Source organism: Strix uralensis, chromosome 3 (genome assembly GCF_047716275.1).
Source record: "Strix uralensis isolate ZFMK-TIS-50842 chromosome 3, bStrUra1, whole genome shotgun sequence".
Taxonomy (NCBI): domain Eukaryota; kingdom Metazoa; phylum Chordata; class Aves; order Strigiformes; family Strigidae; genus Strix; species Strix uralensis.
Window position 1 is genome coordinate 85,416,928 of NC_133974.1, and position 22,725 is coordinate 85,439,652.

General features: G+C 43.4%; 1 protein-coding gene across 1 annotated transcript in view; it reads left to right on the top strand.

Annotated features, from left to right (window-relative positions):
* The window catches only part of GPR137B (G protein-coupled receptor 137B), a 33,351-nt gene extending 10,626 nt beyond the window's left edge, over positions 1-22,725 (top strand). The window contains exons 3-8 of the mRNA XM_074863191.1: positions 6,300-6,349; positions 11,415-11,637; positions 15,397-15,550; positions 17,453-17,577; positions 20,415-20,539; positions 22,107-22,725. Of these exons, the coding sequence (XP_074719292.1) occupies positions 6,300-6,349; positions 11,415-11,637; positions 15,397-15,550; positions 17,453-17,577; positions 20,415-20,539; positions 22,107-22,218 (789 nt within the window). The 3' untranslated portion in view covers positions 22,219-22,725. The remainder of the gene's footprint in view (positions 1-6,299; positions 6,350-11,414; positions 11,638-15,396; positions 15,551-17,452; positions 17,578-20,414; positions 20,540-22,106) is intronic.

A 22,725-nucleotide genomic window follows, 5' to 3' on the forward strand; every position in this document is an offset into this window, starting at 1 on the left:
AGAAACAACTTTCATTCTTTTTTCTCTAGAAGGCAAGCAAGAAGGGTCTGCAGCTGTGTCTTATTGCATGCAAACTGTGCTATTTAACTGGTGCTTAGCTAGAGGGAAAGAAGTGACCTAGGGAAAGAAGGGACCTGTCTATAGTGTAGAGACAGAGGACTGGAAGAGACCTTATGGCTCTCTGGAATTTGCAGGTGTTTATTATCTGCGGTACAGCACCCACCATTTCTAAATGTGGCACTGCTAGGAAAACTTTTAGACATAGATGTGAGAAGAAAAAGTGATTCAAAAAATATTGCAAATCCTCCCGGCCAAGCAAAAAAACTCATTTGGCAAGTGCCTGAGGTCATTTTTCAGAATAATAAGCACCTTTGAACTTGACAGAAAGTTAGCCACAACTATTCTCTTTTTAATAAGTATCCCAAAGCAATGGGGACGCAAATTTCAACTGTATTTTATGTGTAGCAACACAAATAAGCCATGATGACATCAGCACAGCAGGGGCTGTTCCCAGACTTGAGCATCACCATCAGCAGATATAGCAGAAGGAGCTGTAATGTGTTGGGGTGGGTTGCTAAAGCAGGGGACCTGTGGACGAAAGGGAAGTTACAATCAAAATAGTTTTGACTCAGAACAAGGGATCTTCGGATTAAGAGCCAAGTTCAAGGTCCTTTGCAATGGTCTTGATGCCCTACTTAGGGCAGAATAGAAAGGGTGCTGTAGTTAAGGCTTATATAATATTAGGTCCTCTCAGAAATCCCATACTGGAGAAAATACATGTGATTTCTAATGAGAGTGCTAAATTTATTAGAATTTATTAATCCTGTGTCTGTATTCATTGTCTTCTAAAGGAAAAAAGATAATGTGACCTACCCTCTCAGGATAAGCCTCTGTTTGCCTAGAAATCATTAAAATAAAAAGTGAAGATGAGATCTAGTGGAATTTTTGTAAAACAATAGTACAACACTGGCAAATAAGTGCATTGTACCGAGCCAGAGCAGCTCTCTGATCCTGATCCATCAGACAGGGAGCTAAAGTGTGCATTTCCACCTACACAGACCAGAAAACCCCTAGATACAAAACCCCTAGATACGTTTGCCTCACATCTGCAGCTCCCACAGGTTTATTTTGCTGCTTGATAAAGCAAAGACTGCAAATCGGCATATAACATATTTTCCACTTTAAGTGACTCCAGACAGTGGGGATTCCAGGGCTCAGGCACTCTTTTCTTAATGTCCTGCCTAGCCACATCTTCCCTGTGCCTGACAAGGGAACACTGAGGTGAGTCCTCAGGCTTTACAGTCAGTGCTGTGGGCAAAAGTGTAAAGAGGCTCTGGGAAATAAACTAAGAAGTTGCCTTTTTTGGTGTGTGTGAGGGGTGGGCAGAGAAGGGCTTGCTTGACTTTGTCCTGTTTGCTCAGACTTTACATTTCCCTGGGGAACAGAATACAAATGAAGCAGGAGGGAGGCTAGGATGGAGGGTTACAGACTCAAAAAACAAGGTCAGGGCCAAAGACCGTGAGCCAGAGGGGATGCTGGAAATCCCAGGCCTCCCCTGTGGCCAGGCACAGCAAACCATTTGGTGGTCTGTAGGTTTAACCATCTGGTTGGGAACTTCTCCAGGACCTAGGGAACGTGGTGCTGAGCTCAAGAACTGTGAGGCTGTATGGGTGGAGAAGGGCTGGTAGGCAAATTTACCTCTCCTTCCTCCTCCTTAACCATCTTCCCTTTTCTCTGGCATCCAGATTGAGAAGCTTACCCTGCCTCCCAGGCAGGCCTGATAAAATCAGGGACTTTCAAACGAAGAGAAATTGTACAGAGTAAGACAGTTTAGAGAGGAGCGGGCCATGCTGGAAGTGCCTGGCAGGGCGGGGTAAAACCAGCACAAGGCTTTTGGGAAGGTTACGTGTAACTCACTGGAACTGGCATATGTGTTAGCTCTGGGAGGAAAATTAGGAGAACTTCTCATACTCTAATTACTGGGGATAGCATTTCAAAAGTAATACCACCACTGAGAGAGCAGAGAGAGCTTTTTATTTAGAAGAAATATTTAATTTTTAGTAGAAATGAATACACCATATGTTAAAAATTATTATTAATTTAAAGCATGCTTTAGATGTACATAGAACTACACAGGAGTCTTAATTACAAATGATGAAGCATCAGCAAATATGTTTGGCATAAAACATTACCCTCAGTATTGGATCTATAGGAGACAAATTGCAACTGCAGACTGGCTGGCTATCAGGATCTGACATGAAGAATGAGGTCATTTGACTTAGAAAATAATTTGATAGGAAAGCTACACATGCAAGTTTACCGTAGCTGCCAGCCCCGCAATGGTCCTTGTCCTTTCAGGACTATATTTACCAGTTTACACAAGGCTGAGTATGGTAGTGAGTCATGTTGCTCATGTGGCCAAGTAGGCCTTACAAACCATGTAGAGTTTAGAGAATAGATGAAAATGTACATATTGTGGGGAATCTGATCCAAATGAAAGAATGAACATGAGAGAGAGAAGGAGGATGGTGGGCCTGGGACCGGAAGATATACATCAGAGGAAAGGTATATGCGCTGATGGTGAGGGCCTCTGGGCCTGCATGAGGTTGTGGCATATTTTCAGCGTGCAAAGAGAAGTTTGCATGGAGCATGACAGAGGAAGAGAGGGGCCGTGGTGAAAGGAACTGGGAAGGAAAAGTATACGCTCTGCTCCTTACAGAGATTTTGAAATGAGAACTGGTAAATAGAGCTGAACTTATTCGTGTGCAGAGGGCCAGCTTGAGACATATGCAAGCACTTAACACATACGTGAGGCTTTTTGGTAAGCTGGGCTGCAGCTCCCGTAAAAGTGAACTGATCAACTAGCACTAGAGGTACACGGGCGGTTTGTGCCAGCTGTCACGTCACTTCAGCTAAATCAGAGCATGGACTGAAAATTGCTCCTGTGAGATGTTCTTTTTTTTTTTTTCCTCTGGAAATATGTGACTTGGCTTTGACACCTGTTTCATTGATACTTATAGAGCCAGAGTGGCTCCTGATTTAACTTTCATAACCATAGCTGGAACCCCCTTACGCTACAGCAGCCTGGCCCTGGCTGCCTTCTCTGCTGCCCAGCAGCTCTGCAGAGCTCTCTGCAGCCAAGCTGCTGATGGACTCCCATGCCATCCTCACTGCTCCTCTGCTGGGACCTGGTAAAATGTCTTTAAGTGCAGCTGTTTACATCAGTTCCTGCAACAGGAATTTTCCCTGGCTGTATGAAGGGCTTTTTGGAGTCCTTTTGTACTGCTGCAGTTTTATATGCCAGACATATACCTCAGGGGAGTGGAGGAGGGAGTGTGAGAATCTCATTTGAGGTTTCCAGTCCTTCGGCAAAAACAAGGAGTCAAAACAGGATACTTCTCCTTTAAAGAACAAGCAAAAGGGGAAATACTTTTAAGATGAAAATCTAACCCTTTAGACATTAGAAAACTAGCAAGGACTTTCACTGAGTTTTCCGTGTTGCTGTTCATCTTGGGGCTCTCTGAAAGGTCTTTTTTAAAAGGTCTGCTTTCTGCTTGCTGTTTAGTCTATTCTTAGGAATAGCCTGGTTTGCTCTGGTTTGCTGGAAGACTTGCTTAGATGACTCAGATATTGACTGGAAGCTTTCTCAACACTGTTGTGGGGAGGGGCCATTGAGCAACCAGTCTCTTGAGCTAGATGACTGTTAAAAGCAAAAAGCTGCACCCACACATGGAAGGTATATTGAGATCAGCTTCTGACATCCTTACTCCCACTGAACAGCCCTTTATTCTGTGACAATCACATTGCTTCCAACAAGGCTACTTATGAACTAAGGCCCCATCAGTAGTTAAGCAAGGTTTAAGCAAAGGTGACAGAACTTGACCACCCATATTTCTATTTAGCAGTGAATTTATAAGAGTGTCCATGCCTTAATCTATATAGTATCCATTTTTTATGCGGTGTTCATTTTCTTTCTTAATGGTCATTTTGCTCTGATAAAATTCAGAAGCATTTATCGTCTTGGAGAGGCCCACCAAACATGGAATCACAGTAACAGCGGTTTTGACGATCTCACATCTGGAGATCCTGCTGGATCTGCAGCAGGAGCGTCATGTTTGGCTTTACCTAAGTTATCCACGGAGCTTTTGCTAGGTAGGGCAGCCTTGGGCTCATTTGTGTGGCAGGAGAGCTCTGTGAGTGGATTCTTTTGGGGGAACTACAGGAGATGGTATTCAGGAACCTGTGAATTTTTTAGGTTTTGTGGACCCAGCACAACTTGTTGCCCACTGCAAGTTACTTGTCTTTTGTAGTTCTTTGCAGAGGCTGTGAACAATTCTGTTCAGTGCTACTCCGGAAAGCTGTCAAAATTAACGGTACAATATGTGTGAGTAAGTGCTACTCAGAACAGGTGAGGATTGTGGAATGGCCTTAGAGACAAGTTTTACTTGTTTAGTTTCACTGACGTCAGGAATCTGTTCCTTCCCGCTTAGCCAGAGTGTCTTCCAGAATAAGCAGAGTAGGCAACAAGTCTAGTATAAAAAGCATATAGGAAGTATTTTGAACCCCATCTCTTCTCTAAAAACTGACAGCCCCTCTTCGTGCACCATGGAAACACAGAACATTCACAAGCCTCTCGTACCTCTCCTTTCAGTAGCAAGTAAGTAAAACAACATAAAACTTCTTCCTGAACCCCTGCGAGAATTCGTGATCCAGGAATTTGGAGAATGAATCACGAAAATCTTTTGTAAGGGAAGCTGCCAGAGATGTTAACTATTTGAAAACAGTATCAATGGTTGCAGAATATTTTTAGAGATTTTTTTACCCAACTTTTCAATTTTATTCTTGGCTTTTATTTTTCTAGGGCCTGCTGAAAAGCTCAGTGTTCTTTGCTGGTTCAGCTAGTGCTAAGCAGGCTGATGCGTCACAAAAATAATTTCCATGTCAAGGCAGCTGTTTATGGTGAATAGGAGTTAAATGACAAGTTGTTCCAGGACCGCTGGAACAAGTGAAGCCTGATTTTCTCCAGATCTATGTCTCATGCTTGACTTTGAGCTGTTTCCATAACTGGGGCATATCTTACGACACTTTGCTATGCAGACTCTCTCATATTGGGTGATGTGTAGGATCATTATGCAGGGTTCTCCTCACAGAGGTCATATATCAGATGCATTATAGGGTTCCTTCTGTTAGGTCACTAATTTTAGGAGGGTGATAAAGAATCATGTCTTTGATTTTAAGGTTAGTGGGGGGACAGATAAACAGGGTGACAGGCAGACACAGGCCAACACATACATAGTGATCATGTAAGGCCTGTTTCCTTGGGAAAGCATGATAATCATAGCAAGTATTATGCAAGCTATACTAAAGGGCATGCAAAACCAAGTGAAATGGATAAGGCAGGATAACTTGAGGGTAAAACAATTAGGAAACAACCCAGAATAAGTCATACAGCATGTTTTTTGGTAATACTAGCAATCAGTGGGCTTCAGTGTTGGTTTAAATGAACGTTTGTAAACTGAGTGTGTTTGGAAACCACGTTAGCTTATGAAAAAGCAGTGAAGCTTCCCTGTAATTTTTTTAATAAGATATAAGATATGCTAATATATTTTTGTGTGATTTCTGATGGTTACACACCCATGACTGATAATACCTAGCTACATTTCAGAAAACATGTCAGTATTTTGTCTTTTCTGTTACAGCAAGGTTACTACTGGGCCTGAGCTATCTTTCTGTAAAAATACATATTGCTGTATAGTGAACAGAGAGTCAGCAGAAGCCAAATATACCTCAGAGTAAATAAGTGAATTTGGTTCTCCATGGCATCCTTTTGGCAATGTAACATGGATACAATGTACATACATCCAATTTCAGGCCAGGGTACTATGACTGGCTCTTCATGGAAACAGAGCATCTGACCCAATCTGCCAGTACGAGCTGGTCTAGGTGAGAGCCATGCACTGTTAGGTCATGTAAGAGCCTAATAATTACTTGCCTCTATGGTTATACTGGCATTGGTCCTCTTGTGAATACTGGTGTAAAGAGCCTTATTCCCAAGCCAGAGTAAGTGAAAATAATGGTGTAGACAATTTGTATACAAGTACATTGTGATCACCTGCTGAGTGGTTTTAATACTTTGCTTAGAGCTTGCCTGCCACGGATAAGCAATAAATGCAAATCTGTTATGTAATGAAACCTATCATTACATTTCTTGTGACCTGTGAGACAGGATTCCTGCGGAGCAGAGTCTTTCTTTACTTACATGTATCCTATGTTTGATGCAATATTTTTCTGTTTTGCAGGTCATTTTCAAAGCTAAGTCAAAATATTCCCCAGAGCTACTGAAATACAGGTAAGAACTATGCAAACATTTAATGTAAAGAAGAGTAGCCATGCTCTTTGAGAAACACTACATCTTTTATCATTTGTGGTGCTCATATCTCAGCTATTCATATTTATATACCAGTGTTTTATGACAATGGTTCTGAGGCCAGCTTCTTCCTATGACATTTAGAAGTCTCTGTCATTTCCCAACACAAGCACCATTTTTAGACATTCACGTATATCAAAGGCAAATATTTCAAATGCAAGCAGAAAGCACTCATCCTGGTGATTTGTTTACAAGTTAACATTTGTATTGCTAGGTGAATTCAGATCCCGTGCTTTGGTAAACGTAGCAGAGGGATGTATTTATTTTGACAGGAATGAGTGGGACTGGGTATGTATTAATTCGTGAGTTCAGTGGTAGTAAAAGACTCAAAAGTTTTGGGAAGATGAGAGGAGAGTTGTGAAGGGAAAGAACTAGAGAGAATGGGTTGAACTTGATGTGTTTGGGAGCTCACAGATAACCTCCCCTGACTCCACAGGCTTGAGATAACACTAGCTTTGCATTTAGGTGGAGAGATTTGTTTGGGATCTTGTTGAGCAGGAGGAATTGTCAGGAATTACTTGAAAGCTCCCCAAAGGGCAGTAATGTGCAGAAAGCTAAGGAAGAGCTCAATAAATTAATGTTTATTGTGGCAATGCCTAAAAGCCTCGGTTGGGTAATGTTGTTTAGATGGGGGGTGGAGAGAGAGAGGTTGTCTCCATTGTAAAGAAAGAATTTACGACCTGAATTCAGGATAGGAAAACAGAGTAATTTGAAACTGAAGTCTGACCTGTTACTTGCTGACTGTCAGGAGAACACAGTACTGTATCAACAGGTCAAATATTAACACTGTTCTTGCCCTGGAAAGTTTGTTATCCAGTTGGGTTTTGATACAACTGGGGAGGCGATCATCTGGAGCAAGTGCTTCAGACACCATGCTTGGTAGAATGGCAGTACAGTGAGCGCAGGCTTGGGCTGGGCTGTCATTGGGCTGGTGAGGGTATGGGACACGCAGGGTGTGATGCTGACTGAGGGATGTGGACTCCACGCTGAACCGCAGCTCATGCAGAAATGGTCGGAATGGGAACAGAGAGGCTGCATCTATTTCAGTGGTCTCAGGAATGCTTTTAAGTTAGTGGGTCTGCGTGCGTACCTTGGCCACATCCCAAACCACAAGGGGCAAGAGCTGGATGCTCCCAGGTAAACAGTGTGGCATACAAATACATTCACCTCCCTTTGTGCTCTGGTTTCTGTGGGAAGGAAATCCAGGAGTATGGGCCCATAGACAAGCACGGCACACACCAGCCAGGTCCCCAGCCAGTCCCCAGTGCAAGCGTGCCTGCCCCTGATGGTACGCATAGGCAAGAGGAACGAAGAGGACAGCTTTGCACAAAGCCTGGTCTGCAGGTCAGGGTGGTATAGGGCAGGTCTGTGAACATGTTCCTGGATGTCTTTAGAGGTGACAGGTAGAAGCTTTGAACCTCATCTGTTACTGATGTTTGTGGCAAGACTTTATTCCTGAAAACTGCTTGAAAATGTCTTTCTTTTAGCAAAGGGAGCTTGTGATATTTAGTCAATGCCTCTGAAAGGACTACATTAGCACCTTGCATGTAGCTCTTGAAGTGTTTCCGTTCCGAAACACTTGTGTATTGCGACTGGAATTACTCATGCACAGACTACCCTTCCCACAGCAGCTCCATGTCCACCCTGACTCTTGCCTACTTCATTTCTAACACAGATCACTCTTGGATCTGGATTAGCCTTTTTTCTCTTACTCAGCTCTGTTGGTACTGGACTTCAGTAGTATTTTGTTTTAATATCTAGATCTCTCAGCATGAATATGGTTAGCCTGTGTAAAAGAGCCGTATAAATAAAGCTGACCTCATTTCCTATCTTATACAGGGCAATTGAAGTGGTGTAATATGTGCACACCCACTGTTGAGGTTCTGAATCTTAATTGTAACAGTCTAGTGAAAGATCATAGAATCACAGAGTGGTTTGAGTTGGAAGGGATCGTTAAAGATCATCTAGTCCAACCCCTGTCCCCTGGGCAGGGACACCTTGCATTAGATCAGGTTGCTCAAATCCTGATGGAGAGATGGGTGATGGTTGTTAGAAAGATGGATGGTGTACAGACAGGGGCTGGAGTCTGCACTTACTGAATTTCACCTATCTTCATTGCTGAATGTTCTCTTTGATTTTTTTCCCCCATTTTCTTTAATAAGTGTCAGACCTTATTGCCTGGTATTGGCACTTCTGCAATAGATAATGGCAACATAAACAAGGCAGCAGAGAGGCAGGACTGTGGTCTATGTATTGGCACAGGTCTCAGAAATCAGAATAATTTCAGATACGGAAAAATTGATAAAATCCTGTCAGAGAGCTTAAGCAAACTTTAATCAACACAGCCTTCATGATGTTAGTCACTGTGGCAAAAGAGCTCAAGGTGAAGCCTGTGCCAGCCCAACTTCATATTTAAACAGTCCTGCACATCTCCTTGGGCTTGGGGATTTCTTACAGTCACTGGGTTTGGATGAGGCTTGCTGTGCTGTGTGTGCCTGCCTCGTTACACACAAGCCTCAGACACTGTATGGTTTCTGAGGAAGCCACGTACAAAATGCAGTAGTTTCAAACAGATTTTCCTGTTACACAAGGCAAAACTTACTGCATTCATCTGAAGTTTGATTTTAAGCTCAGAGAAAAACTTAGGGGTGCATCCAGCCTGGCACAGAAAGAACAGAACACCCTGGCATGTGCCTTCCCTGGCCAAACCAGATTACACACAGCTCCTTTCAAGGGACTAGCCCCAAAGTGGGGATTAGGCACAATAGGCTTTTGAACAGTCGCTGGTGCAATCTGGAAATACTTCTCCTGCCCTACTTTTCTATTTTTTAAAAAAACCCGTATACTTATTCATGCCTCGTAGGTGCTCTTGTAGTTGAGATGTAAGGTTACATTCTGCTTTAAGTGAGTTAAGAATGCTTTCCGCAGCTGCAGAGACCCTAAAACTGCCCTGAGAGACACAGCCTACATCTCCATCAGTGCTTATTCAGAAATTCAGCAACAGTGCTTCTATTGTCAAAACAGGCAGCCATTTCCTCAGCCACATCATGTTAATAAGGGGGATGGAAGATCATTATGTGAAGAGCTGCACAACTGACTGGCCATGACAGCTCACCCTGGCACGCATGGGAGTGTGTGGGCATGAGAGCGTGACAGTGCTTTTTTTTTTTTTTGCTAAACTCCATCAAGGAGGTGCCTGGCCTGGAAGCCTCTAAGCCTTGCTGGTTACAAGCCAGCATCAAGGGCTTGCAGGCTGTGCTGAAGCAGAAGGTCCCTCTGACTAAGATGAGGAAAAAGAGAACATGTTCCGCAAGCAGGCAGAAAGTAAGAGGATACCTTTCCTTGTAAGCCCAAACCCCACAAGAATGTTTTACCTGCACTACAGCAGGGGAGCAGACATGAGACTATTAAATAGATTTTGGGAGGGGGAGAAAAGGAAGACACATAACCACCACTTAAAGATTTTTAATATATTAATAAAAGCTGTAAATGTACCACCACTACAACTGGGAACTGCATTCTCCAGGGGAAGCCATGTGAGAGAGGAGCTTCAGGTCTGCAGTGCTTCCAGCGTTAGACTGTGAGGTTTAAAGAAACTACCTCTAGCTGCTTATCCTAAAAATAGAGCCCTGCCCTGGAAGGTTAAGAATGAGTACAGTCTTCCCTGAGAGGGAATTTCTGTGACTGGCAAGGAAAAGACAGCATCCTCGCTCAATGCCAGATATAGATGGAAAGAAGGGCATTGATTCACAAACAGGGACTATTAGGGTTTCAGTTCTCCCTGTTACACGTTTAAAATGTCTCAAAGGTATACCACTTCCTTTCATGCCTTCTGAAAAGAAGCCAGCTATGCTTCAGCTTTGTAGCTGCATTGATGCTGTCCCAAAAGGATATGAATGTGTGAAAAAAAAAAGATCAGCACTGAGTAAAGTATTTTTAAACAATCAGAATTGGATTCCTCAGGGACAGTCTGGATGTTTGTTGTCAGGCAAATTCAAAGTTCCCAGCAGTCATGAAAAGCTGTGGCCAAAACCTCTTGTTCAGTGACTGCAGATTATGACCCTTATCAGTAATTGCCTTGGTCAGCAATGATAATGAGGGAAGCAAACACCTGAAATGGAAATATGCCTTTTTTTTTTAAGAGCTCCGCAGCTGTGAGTAGGAGTAAAGAGGAATTATAAGCAGCTTTCCTTGAGTATGTGGTATACTTACATTGCAGGTATCGGTGCTGGGTAGGTTGAAAAAAACATAGAGAAAACCAGTCCAGCTCTTGGGTTTCTGTCTGTCACATTTCTGTTCCAGCTCTGTTCCTGTGGTTGTGCAAATGAACCTTTTTCCTGGCACAGATGTCAAAATGCCAACCCTGAGTCAATATGCCTGTTTAAATTTCTTGATGTTTCTTTCAAGAGGTTGCCCGTGGCCAAGTTATTTAGGAAAAGGGACAGAGAAAGATGCTGGGAAACCAGTAACTCAGAGATTTTTCCTACTGTTAGACATTTCCCTAATTTAATATGAAATCTGATGGCAAACAGCAGCAGTCAGTGATGTTTCTCATGACAGTGGTGGTATAGTAAAACCAGGGTCAAAACCAGCCCATTCCAGGCAACTCAACCTTTTGCAACATTTCTCCTGTCAGTGAGTAGACAGAGGGTTTGTGCATGCTCTAATAAAGTACATGTGTATTTTAAGTAGTTTTTAAGAATTGTGCTGTTGTATTTCTGCTGCAAACAGTCTTCCATGTTTTGCTGCTCGACATTAGTTTCTTTACTTACAGCTTGTTGTGTAACTGTGAAAACAGGTTTGAAATGAGCTGAATTAATCTCTCGAGCAATCTGGAGCACTTTGATTTGGGCTCGGGTGTCTGGTGACTCTGTCAGCCGTGGCAGCCCAACACGTGCAGCTTTTATTGCTCAGAGGGCAACTTCCATCTCATGACTGACATTTGCTGAACAATGTCGCTAAAACTGTTTTCTCCTCACTCTCCCAGGTTGCCCCTCTACCTGGCTTCTCTTTTCATAAGTCTCCTCTTCCTCTTGGTGAATTTAACATGTGCAGTATTGGTGAGGACACAGAATTCAGAGAGAAAAGTCATTGTCTCTGTCCGGGTGGCAATTAATGACACGTTGTTTGTGCTGTGCGCTGTTTCACTCTCCATCTGCCTGTATAAGATTTCCAAGATGTCCTTAGCCAACATTTACTTGGAGTCCAAGGTAAGGTACATTTTCAGTTCTTTTCAAGTACCTTCTGAGAGACCACGGCTGTACGAGGCAAAGCCCCACGGTTCTTTAGATCCCCTGAGAGCTGGAGGCCTTAAACTTCACAGCTTGCGCTTGGCTGGCCATCCTGCTCAATATATGAAATAAATAGTAATTCCCAAACCAAGGGTGCTTTTGGCTACCACCAGTGACCCCAGAATACGTATTTTTGAGACAGAGTTTGCAAAACTTACTGGCTGGAGTTTCTCACAGCTGTTTTTCAAGTGGATACTGCTTTCTCCAGATCCCCATCCGAAGACCACTTCATTTCAGTACTGCTACATAGTCTGTACTTTGGGATCCTTCAACTTGTCAAATTATTGATTGATTAAGTTAAATGTTTAAGGTAGCAGCATGCTGAAGATAAGCCAGACAGAGGAATATGAATCTCCCTTTATACATTTGCATATATAGATGATGAGAATGTGTTTTAAATGCATTATAAATTCAGCTGAGTGGGGAGAAGGGGAAAAAAGTCTTTCATATTACTCTACAAAATGTTCTTTGAAGAAATACTGTTAAGCTTACAGCTTTGGACACATTCAGTGGTCAAAGTGCTGAGTGACATCACGTAAGCCTTCAGTGTTTATTATAAAATCAGTGAAAGTGTTTTGTATTTATAAATAATGAAACAGGGCTTTCAGAGGTCCTTGCGTTTGCAGTAAATTGTTAAATCTTAAAATAAATTATTAGTTTAACCAATAGCACATTACCTTTACCAAAACAAACCTTTCAAAAATGTCAATTTCAGCTGCTACTTAGAAAATCTTAAAATAAAATTCCTCCCTCTGTTTACTTAATGAGATGAAAGGAGTATTTTTCCTGTTTAATCAAATCTGGCCGTACTGCACAACAACTGAAAGTTGAGGACTGAAGAGAAGATTTAAAAAAACAGCTTAGTTTGTTTTGTTTCTTTCAAGCCTGTCACTTGCTGACCAAAGGGCATGGGCAATGGATTATTTTTACTAGTAGGAAAAGTTTTTCTACTGCTGCAAATCACAGAAGTTTAAATCTCTGTAACAAAGCAGTGTTAACCTAAGGGAGGCTTTGGTAGATTACTTTGTTCCGTTTCCTCCTCCTGCAGGAAACCTGATTTTTTTTACTTCAAGCTATTTCACAAAACCCAAACAAACTCATAATGTTATTGCAGGCAGAAAGGGACAGGACACTCAGCTGATGAAAGTTTGAATGCGGAAATGAGAATTAAAGAGTGCTTTGCTCCTTTCTGTTGACCCGAACTGGGAGTTCCTCTGGGGACTTTCAGTAGGATTTGACTGCACGTACCTAGGGATACAGATGGCTGGAGCTGGCAGTGGAAAAACATCCTGGCTTAATCTGCTACTGTTGTGCTGAAAAAGCTAGCTGCAGAAGAAAAATCCATTCTCTACAGCAATATGATAGAAGCAGCGTTGGAGATAATGTGTTCTACGTAGATAGGCATCAGTACCGGCAGCCTTTTATTTGCATCTCCCATTTGCTGGCGTGTATCTTCTGACCACACGTGAAAGCGCGCTCCATGACCTGGCGTAGGGGACCGGCCTGGTTCTCTGTGCCAAGGCTACAACAGCACCGAGGAGGTGCACAGCCCTGCCCTTGGGCCAGTTCTGTGCTGGCCAGAAGCATCACGTAGTGGGATGTGCTACAAACTCGGGGCTCCGCCTCTTTTCTGTAGGGTCCTGTGGCTGAAAAAAGATTCATCTGACTTTACTTTTACTGCTGAGCTCTCCCTTCCCCAAGCCTCTAAGTGTATTTGATTGGCAGCAAAACCAGGACACTTTTACCCCCTTTTTTGTGTTTGGTGGGATTGAAGTTTGTTAAATGTCTAGCATATTTAACTATTAACTATTAAAGAATGACAGTTATGTAGGGAAACCTACAGAGGGAAATATCAACCCCATTCTGCTTTTCACTTCTGCTATCCCCACTCTGTAAATGTCACAGAGCTGGGATATGGTATGTGCCAGTCAGCAGCTTCTCTCTGCTCTCTCACCCTCAGTTTCCATGACAGCATCACTGACTTGCTAGTACTGAAGGAGAATAGAGAAGAGCCTAGCAAACATTTCCTCTTTGTGGCATTTCCTGCTTGCTGGCCTTGCCACAGCTTTCACCACTGCCTACTATGTATCTGGCTTCAATTCCCATACAGCAGCAGGCTCTTGGCTCACTCCTGACGTAGCTGTAGGTTATGGCCCAGTGAACAGTGATGTTCCAGCATGTTGTAAGCAGGAATTCAGTCAGAGAAGTTGGCTGTACTGGGGATTTTGTAATACCCCTGAGCCTGATTGTTCCCTGAATCAATATTATTTTGCTGGGAAAACAGGCGAGCTAGTTTTCTGCAAGCTTTTCTGGCTACTCCCTGAGCTCCTCTTGACTGGCACTCACCAGGGTGCAGACTGAGGAGCTGGGTTGACAGAGCCACAGGATCCATAGCCACCAGCGTGGGTGAGCAGCAGAGGGGCCCTGGTAGTCTCCTGAAGGTCAGGGATTCAGGACATCGTGACTTGGTGACTGTCTCTGATACCATTCTGTTGTCTCTACCTGCCACAGCGCTTGGGACCTCCATGGCTGCAAACCTGGAAGCAGAGTGTGTGAGCGGAGGGAATAGGGTGCAGACCTTTCTGTCTCCTGCACTGGTATAAAAGGTCCCACGAGGGGAAGGACAACTTCCTTCTTGGCCTCTCTCTCTCCCACAGATGAGAGGAGCCCGTCGTCGTCATGGTGTGGATCTCTGCCAGTCGAGGGAGAGGGCAGGGCTAGTAAAGCAAATGACTGCAAGGCATCTTGCTCCTCTAAAAGCACACAGAGCTTTAACCCATCTTTCCTCCTTTGGCTGTGCAAAGCACTATTCCAGAGCCAACTGCACAGAATTTACTTTGAACTTCCTCCAAAGCCAGTCCCATTTTTGCACATGCTCCTGCCTCTGTGATCAGACTCACACTGATCCCCGTAGCCATGGCTCCCGGATTCCTTCCTTTCTTGCTGCTGCAGCTCCTGTGCTGTCGTCTCTGCACCCCACAGTGCCCCTCCCCATCTGCCACAGTGGTCAGGCATCTCACTTGTTCCTCACTGGATTAGGCTCTTTCCCCTGCTCTGTCCATTTTTCTCCCTGGGGTTTAGGAGCTGTTGTGATTTTGCACTCTGTAGTCTCATTCCTCCCCTTGTGCCCCAGCTCCCACTCACAGACTGTCCTGCCATGGTCACGCTGCCCACAGGCTGTGCTTCCACTTTGTCTCTGCTGTGTTGACATTAGGTAAGGCAGGATGTTCTGTTCCTGTCTGCGCTGTGTTGAACTGCTGACTGTTATGATCTACTCTGTACTTAGGAAATAGGCACACAGCAAGCAGTTGTAAAAAGATGCAAGGTTGCATCAGGGCAGCTAGCCAGCGTCTCATACAGGATGCTCTGTAGCTAATGCATAGCTGAAGGGTGAGTTCTCTTGCTCCATCTGGTACCAAGTGTAGTTCTTAGGTGTTTTCAGTGCTCTGAAAATAGCACTTGTACAATAAGTTGTAGGAATTAGTCGCAGCCCATCTTGGTAAGGGCTGCAACTGCTACCATTGCCTGGAAATCACTGTACAGGAATATACGTAGTGTAGGATATACTGATCAAAGAAAGAGAAAGTCAGTTGCGTTAGAGTAGCATGAAGTCCATGCAAAGCAACGTGCTTCTCAACTTCCCTTACGAATTACAACCTGTGCTTAAATCTCTTCCAGGGCTCATCTGTCTGTCAGGTGACAAGTATAGGAGTGACTGTTATACTACTTTATACCTCACGAGCCTGTTACAACTTGTTCATCTTATCATTTTCCCAAACCAAGAAAGTCAATTCTTTTGATTACGATTGGTACAACGTATCAGATCAGGCAAGTATGAAAATATTTGCTAATGAGAAAAACTCTTTCTGTATATGATGGCTTATTTCCTAAGTGCTATGACAAGAGGAATTAATATATTAAAATCCTATTCCTTTTTCTTTTATTCAATGCAATAAGATTGTTTTGCTCCAGGAATACAAATTTATGGTAATTTCAGCATAAGGAGGAAAAAAAAACCCTCAGTGTTAAAAGAAAGAAGTAACCACTAGAAAAATTTTTTTACAAAGTCAATCTTTTATTTACCTTGATTTTACTGTTAAACAAAAAAGCACCTTTTATCAAAAAAGGCAGGTGTTTTGTCCATTGGAAAGAATGTACTGTACTTGGAGAAGCAGAAATACAGTAATTGATTCCTCTAAAATGCTCATTTCTGAAGTCATCATCAAATCCCCCATTGCCATCCAGGGCTGTGGAGTCATTTACCTTAATTCTGTCATTAGCGTGATAACTTCTGTAGTTTGAGGATAAGACTAAGATTCTTCCCAACCTTTAATTGCAAGTGACAATTCAGACTGAAAACTAACAGTGATAAAAACACTAAAGGAGATAGCGGGGGGTTCTTTGTTGAATTTTATGAAATTTGGGCATCCAGGTCCTTTCTCTGCTTTGAAGCACGTAGCCAGGTCCCAGCAGTTTTCCAGCTCTGTCAAGGCTAGGCAAAATGGCAGGCGTGGGTCTGGACCATGAGTATATTTTTTTTGTCCTCAAAATCCCAGACACTTGACATCTCCCTACCCTCTCAGCAGGCACCTGCAGACCACAAGCAGTGTTCCCAGCCACACAGGGGCCAGGGTGGCCAAGCAAACCTGGAGCCATTAACAATTTTCTGTTGAGCAGTAGATAAAACTGTAAATAGGAAGTAGGTAACCAGTAAGGTAGGATTGCCCAGAGGACCTCATTATGAGTTAGTTGAGTAGGGTCTGTCAAGGGACCACTACTCAACCCTGCTGCGGTGCGGAGGAGTGCAGCTAGGTGTTGCCACTCCGTGTAATTGGAACACACAGGTTTAGGCAGAAGGGCACTAGGTTGAGACTCACCTCCTGAATCAAATGTTTTCCCTCTTATTGTTGGGGCCTGGAGTGTTGCTGCTGCTCCTGCTGACCCCTTGCAGGGGGCACTTCTTGTGCTGACTCCTACAGTCTGGAGTAACAGGGGCTGGAACTTTACAGCCAGAATATTTGGTCCCATTTCCCCTGGGAAGGCAGAGGTTGTTCATAGGGAGCTCACTGGAATGCTTTAGGCCTTAGGTCACTGCCACTGATTTCTGAACATCTGATCTGACTTGTGACATTCGGGTTGCCTGCATTTTGGGGTAAATGATTTGAGCCATATGTAAAGGGCCTGGAACTAAGGAGCAGGTACTCAATTTGGTACCAGAATCAAAAGTCACTTTTAAATGTACAGCCCAATGTTTGTACTGTGGTACTGCCTCAGATCACCTGTCAGAAACATTACCCTTTTCTCTTCTGTACAAAACACATGAAAGGACAGGATTTGCCCTCTGCAACTATGGTGAATGGTGGAAATTCAAAGCTATTGCTAGAGTAGCAGCATGGTTATTCAAGCTAACAATGCGCACCAGCTTGAAGGGATCCAAGCCTTAATTTTTAAAAGCCAGATTGCCAGCAGTGCCTGGCAAGATAGCAGGAGGAAGAAAGGGAGAAGGAAAGAGAAGTCATGTACTCAGCAAGATAGCATACTGATTTTTTTAATATGCCTTTAATCATTAGTCAGATTAGTCTAGCTTTACTTAATGGAATTTCTGGCCATGTTGTAAAGCATTTCATCCACTTAAATATAGATCCTCATAAGAAGACATGTTGCCTCCTGCACCTTTAAATGAGCTGCTATCTTTATTTTTAAACACTTTTCTCTCTGACTCTTCAACAGGCAGACCTGAAATGTCAGCTGGGAGATGCAGGTTACATAGTGTTTGGAGTGATCCTTTTCATCTGGGAGCTCTTGCCTACTTCCTTGGTTGTGTATTTCTTCCGTGTCCGGAACCCTACAAAAGATCTAGTAAGTGGAATTTGTTAGTGTATTTGTTAGTGTAATGTCCAGGCAGGTCTGGAGGGCTCAGCTTCTGAAGGAGCTCTTGCTTCTTTACATTTTGACTTCTCTTTTTTCAATGTAACTTTGGCAGAATAGAAGCAACCCAAACTTCCCACTTCCTTATACTAACACCTCGTGAAAGAAACTTATCATATTTACCAAGAAGGAAGACAAGGTGTTTCTCAGGCAGTTTACCTTAAAAATCAGGAACCTCCTTAAATTTAAGGGCATCTTCCCTTTGAGTTAATACAGGATTTTACTGGAGTCAGTGGAAAAGGAGTTTGTTATCCAGGCTTGGGATCTTTCATCACATAGCAGTGAAAATGATTGTATGCTAACTGTTCAACAGCATGTATGAAGTAATAGAGTGAATTCTTTCAGTCCTGCACCCATTGAATTGTTTCCATGTCAAAGACGAACAGCCATAATAGGCACTTGCTGACATTTTTGTTTGCTATTTCAGCAGAGCAGGGGTTAAGGTGTGAGTTGTAATGATAGTTTCCTGTAAGGATCCTTAATATCTAGGTAGTTAATAGACGAATGAGCATCTTCTTACAGCTGTAGGCAACATCTCTGGGTTAGCACAGGATACACTGGCTGACAGGCACATGGGGAATATCAGCCCTGCACTAGGATTACCGAGGTAATATCTCTGCTTCTGTAGGCCAAACCAAACCTAATATTCCCCAAGAAGGATGTGAATGGTAAATTAATAAGAGAAGCAATTAATAGAATAACTTTTTAGAGAAGCCGATGATTTTTATTCTCACATGCAGATTTCAGAGACAATGACAAAGCCAAGCTGAACAAGGAGGAAATACCTGACATTGGACTAAGAAACCCCATGGACCACAGCGTCCATAACTAAAAAATTCTCAGCCCCACTCCTGCTTAGGAGTTAGCCAGGACAACTGCAAAGAGAAGAAATGTTTCAAAGTACAGTCCAGTGGTGCTGCTCTTCTAAGAAGTGACCACAGAGAGATCTCATTTTATTTAAAAAGTGAGTGTATGTAGTAAGGCTAGACCTGATGGTCAAGTTTGGATAGTGTGGGAAAGATTCACAAGCGAATGAAAAATAAAGGATGTGGTCTAATCGCTCCTTTCAAAAAGCTGATCACATAAAGACCTGGTATCCTACTCAAATGAGACCTCAGATGGAGTCAAACAGGCAGTATTCTCTCACAAGTCAAAGAGCATTGCAGTAACACATATAACATATTTTTGCATTGTGATTTGCAGAAAGCCTTAAATCTCCAACTTCATAAACATACAGTTCAGAAGAGCCAATCAGCTATATCACTTCTTTTCTGGGTACCTTTTTTAGGGTAGAAATTACCTGTCATAGTGGATAGGGCATATATGGATTTTTTCTACACAAGACAAATATTTGTGCTAAATAATACCGTGGTAAGAGGAAAACTGGGAACAACGTTGGAAAGAAACAACGAAGAGACTCTGTTGCAAGGCAAACTGAACTTCAGTGCAGGTACGCCACAAGAGGGAGACCAAGGGCCACAGGACTTCAATCTCTTCAGTAGAGTGGCTGTTACAGCAGTTAAGTATCAAATGGTCCAGTGGTTGAAAATACTTAGCCAGAAAGCATGGGGTTAGAATCAAAACAAACCCTCTTTTAGTTAAAAAATCTTAACAACAACTCTGATTTAGTAAAAATCCAAAATGTTCTTTACTTTTAATAAGGACGAATCCCAAGAAATAGTTGGTTTTTGGTTTTATGTTTCATTCAGGATTTCAGAAACAAAAAGTCTGAGCAGAGGCAGCCTGTGTTCAGCACTGTTCAAATGTAAAGCTCCCCTCCACAGGCGATTATAGCCTGGAACAAGAGGTGTGTCTGCAGTGCGTGGGCCTTCGCCTTGCCATATGTTCAGCCGGACAACTGTTGGAAATGGGGAGACGATAGAGATGGACCTATTTTCACTTCATCTTTGTCAAAGATATTAAACATCTAAAAAATGGGGGAGATTATCCTGTTCTCCTGCTTAATGCCAAGGAGAAGATGCAATCCTGGCTTATCCAGAGGTGCAGGGAACCCTGTTCCCTGGGGCTGGAAGCAGCAGGTCAGTGGCAGAGGCTCAGCCGGGTCCTGGATGCCCCTTGGCACTGTTTCCAGAATCAAACTGACCTTCTGAATCTTGTATGTTTTCTGCTTTGATTCACAGCTTTGTAAATGAAGCAGTTACATGTACACCCCTTTCCTCGTTTTATCAAAGGACACTTTCTTGGGATTTGACCCTCACAGCATTGTAGGGGAGATACTGAAATTGCTCAGAGAGGTGCTAAGGGGCTTTCCAGCTGTGGTGTCATTAAGCAGGGAGCCAGGGCTCAGCATGATCAGATCCTGAGGCAAGGGAGGTAATGCACCAGGAGGGAGGGTTACAAATGTGGGAGGTAAAACAAAATCTATTTAGGTGTTTCATATCCTTCAGCTCCTCAGCTTCTTCCCTACTGCTCACTTCAAGTCAGCTGGCTAAAAGCACAAAGTGACCAGGTTGGACAGGAATTCAGCAGACAGGTTAAATGCAACCTGGGGGGTGGTTTCAGAAATGGGTCATATCTGTTAGCTAGAAGGATGCAAAAGGAAATCCGTGAAGATCGGTAGACTAGCACTATGCTGGTAGAGAAAAACAGAAAATGCAAAAATATTTATATTGTCTACAGCAAATGCAAAATTGCCTCTTTTATTTTGGAAGCCAGGAGGTAAGTCTGCAGTGACTTCTTTTAGAAGTCAGGCACCAAGCAGTTTACTTATCTGTTGCAAGTACTGACTGAGGTTTCCCTTCCCTCAGGCCAACGCAGGAATGGTCCCAAGCCATGGCTTCAGTCCCAGATCTTATTTCTTTGACAACCCTCGCAGATACGACAGCGATGACGATCTCGCGTGGAATATTGCACCACAGGGAGCACAGGGCAGGTGAGAAATGCAAGAGGGAACCACTTGCTTCCCGTAACGGAAACTGGAGGAGGAAGAGCTCTCACACACTGCAGAACACTTAATGTAAATTGTCTAGCTCCAGTTGTTGCATAAATTCCAGGGAGTGAGGGGAAGCAAAGGGGGAAGCTGGAGTGGAAAGGCAGCACTGGGTGATTGTAGGCATCCATGGGCCCCACAGAGACATTAAGGACACCAGAATGAAAACAGTTACATAATGTAAGAATTGTGACAGTATGCTGCTGTTTGAAAAACTCGGGTCAGATCTTTGAGTTGCATGTTTTACCCTCTGTTTCTTCCAAGAGTGGCTGAAGAAGGGCCACTTACTAGTTGGAGTGTGTGAGCAAGGCAGCCTAGAACACCAGCTGTCTCCCTGCCTTCCAGGAGAGCAGGGAAAAGTTTGACAGCGCAGGCAGCAATGGTGGTGGTGAGAAGTTTCTCAACTTTGGTTGCCCTGTAACGTGACTAAACGTCTCGGGATTTACCTGAAACAAAGGGGGCGTTTGCTTTCCCACTTACTGACAGCTTATGTGAATCCACCTAACTGCTGAAATCCTGCACAACCCAGAACTGACACAAAAAAGCTGTTTTCTCTGTGTAACTGTGAGCTTTAGGTAAGGATTCTCTTCCAGGAAGGAGCAGTTCCCAGCAAGAATGAGAGCACCCAGTTCAGAGAAGGAAAGGCACTGCCAGGACATCATCCTGCCCTCAAAGGAGGCTCAGTCCTGCATTACTCATTTGCTGTTCCTGTATCTACACTAAGTTAGTAGCAATTAGCATACTCAGTCAGCCTAAAATGAAGGCTAACTTGCTAATCATAGCCAACATACCCAGAGCTAGTTCTTGTCACTCACTTAGCTAAGACTGTGTCACCATCTCTGAGCCCAAACCATGACTCAGCGAAGGTGGTATTCACAACTTACAGTTCTCAATCATCTTACCCCGGCGTTAGCTTTTCCCACATATTAACTAAACCCTCTGAGGATGCTGGAAGTGGTGTGCGCCAGGCTGGCATCCAGCCTCGACCTAGGGGCACCCTCCCTTCCCTGCAGAGGCAGGAGGGAACCAGCCGCACTGGTAACGCAGAGGCAGTTCCCAGGGGGAACCAAACCAGCCACCTGCGTCGCCTCGCGGTGCTCGTGGGGGAGCAGCCGTGTGCCAGCGCTGCTGACCACATGCTGCACCCCGGCACCTGATATGGGGGGTTTGGGTCCGTCCCCCACAGGCCCCTGCAGCGGCAGGACAGGGCAGGGATTAGAAGCACCACTTCTCCGGTTTTCAAACACCTTCTGAACAGCAAATCAGAATGGGGAGGGTCTTTAGTGAACTAGAAGAATCGGGAAACACATAACGAGTTGAGAACACTTGGGCCAAAATAGCTGGCAGCAAATCAGAAAAATAAATAGCTCCCTGAACCCCTGGTTGGGGTTTTATTTTTGCACTTCAGCATGGGAACTACCTCTATGCAATTGCATTTTGCTCACATTCACTAACCAGGTATCTACAGAACCAACCTGCCAATCACTAATTCTTCTGTTTTCCTTTTAAGTTTCTCTCCAGACTACTACGACTGGGGCCATCAGAACAGCAGCTTCACGGCTTACATAGGATCCCTCCAACAAGATCCAGCACTGGACACAGAGCGGCCCAGCCCTATATAACTTCAATCAACTACAGCGTTCTAGGACATTCCAATATTAAAACAAATGTTCTGAAAAACAAAGCTTAGCAATTTTTCTTCACATTTTGGTTTTTAGAAGTGTTCCTATGCACAGATAAATGAAGAACTTGTCTTTGCCATGAGCTTTTCATAGTTCAAGGAGAAGTATAAGCTAATGATTTAAACTTTGAAGACTGTTCTAATTAATACCTTGTTCTAAGCCATGGTATTTTTGGCTTTGAATAGAGTTGTTAGAGGGTATAATTTAATCATTTTATGCTCATTTTAAAAGAGCAAATTTCATGAAGTAAAATGGCATAATTATTTTCTAAGTATTTTTATTTTTACACTGTGTATTAGGTTAGAAATACATGATTATGATGAATATACTGTAAACACATGAATGGGTTGTTCAAACGCATGACAGTAGCGATTCTTACGTGCACATAAAAGCCTGTAAGGGAAGAATATCAACCCGATTAAATACTGTCTTTCCAGGTTACTGCTA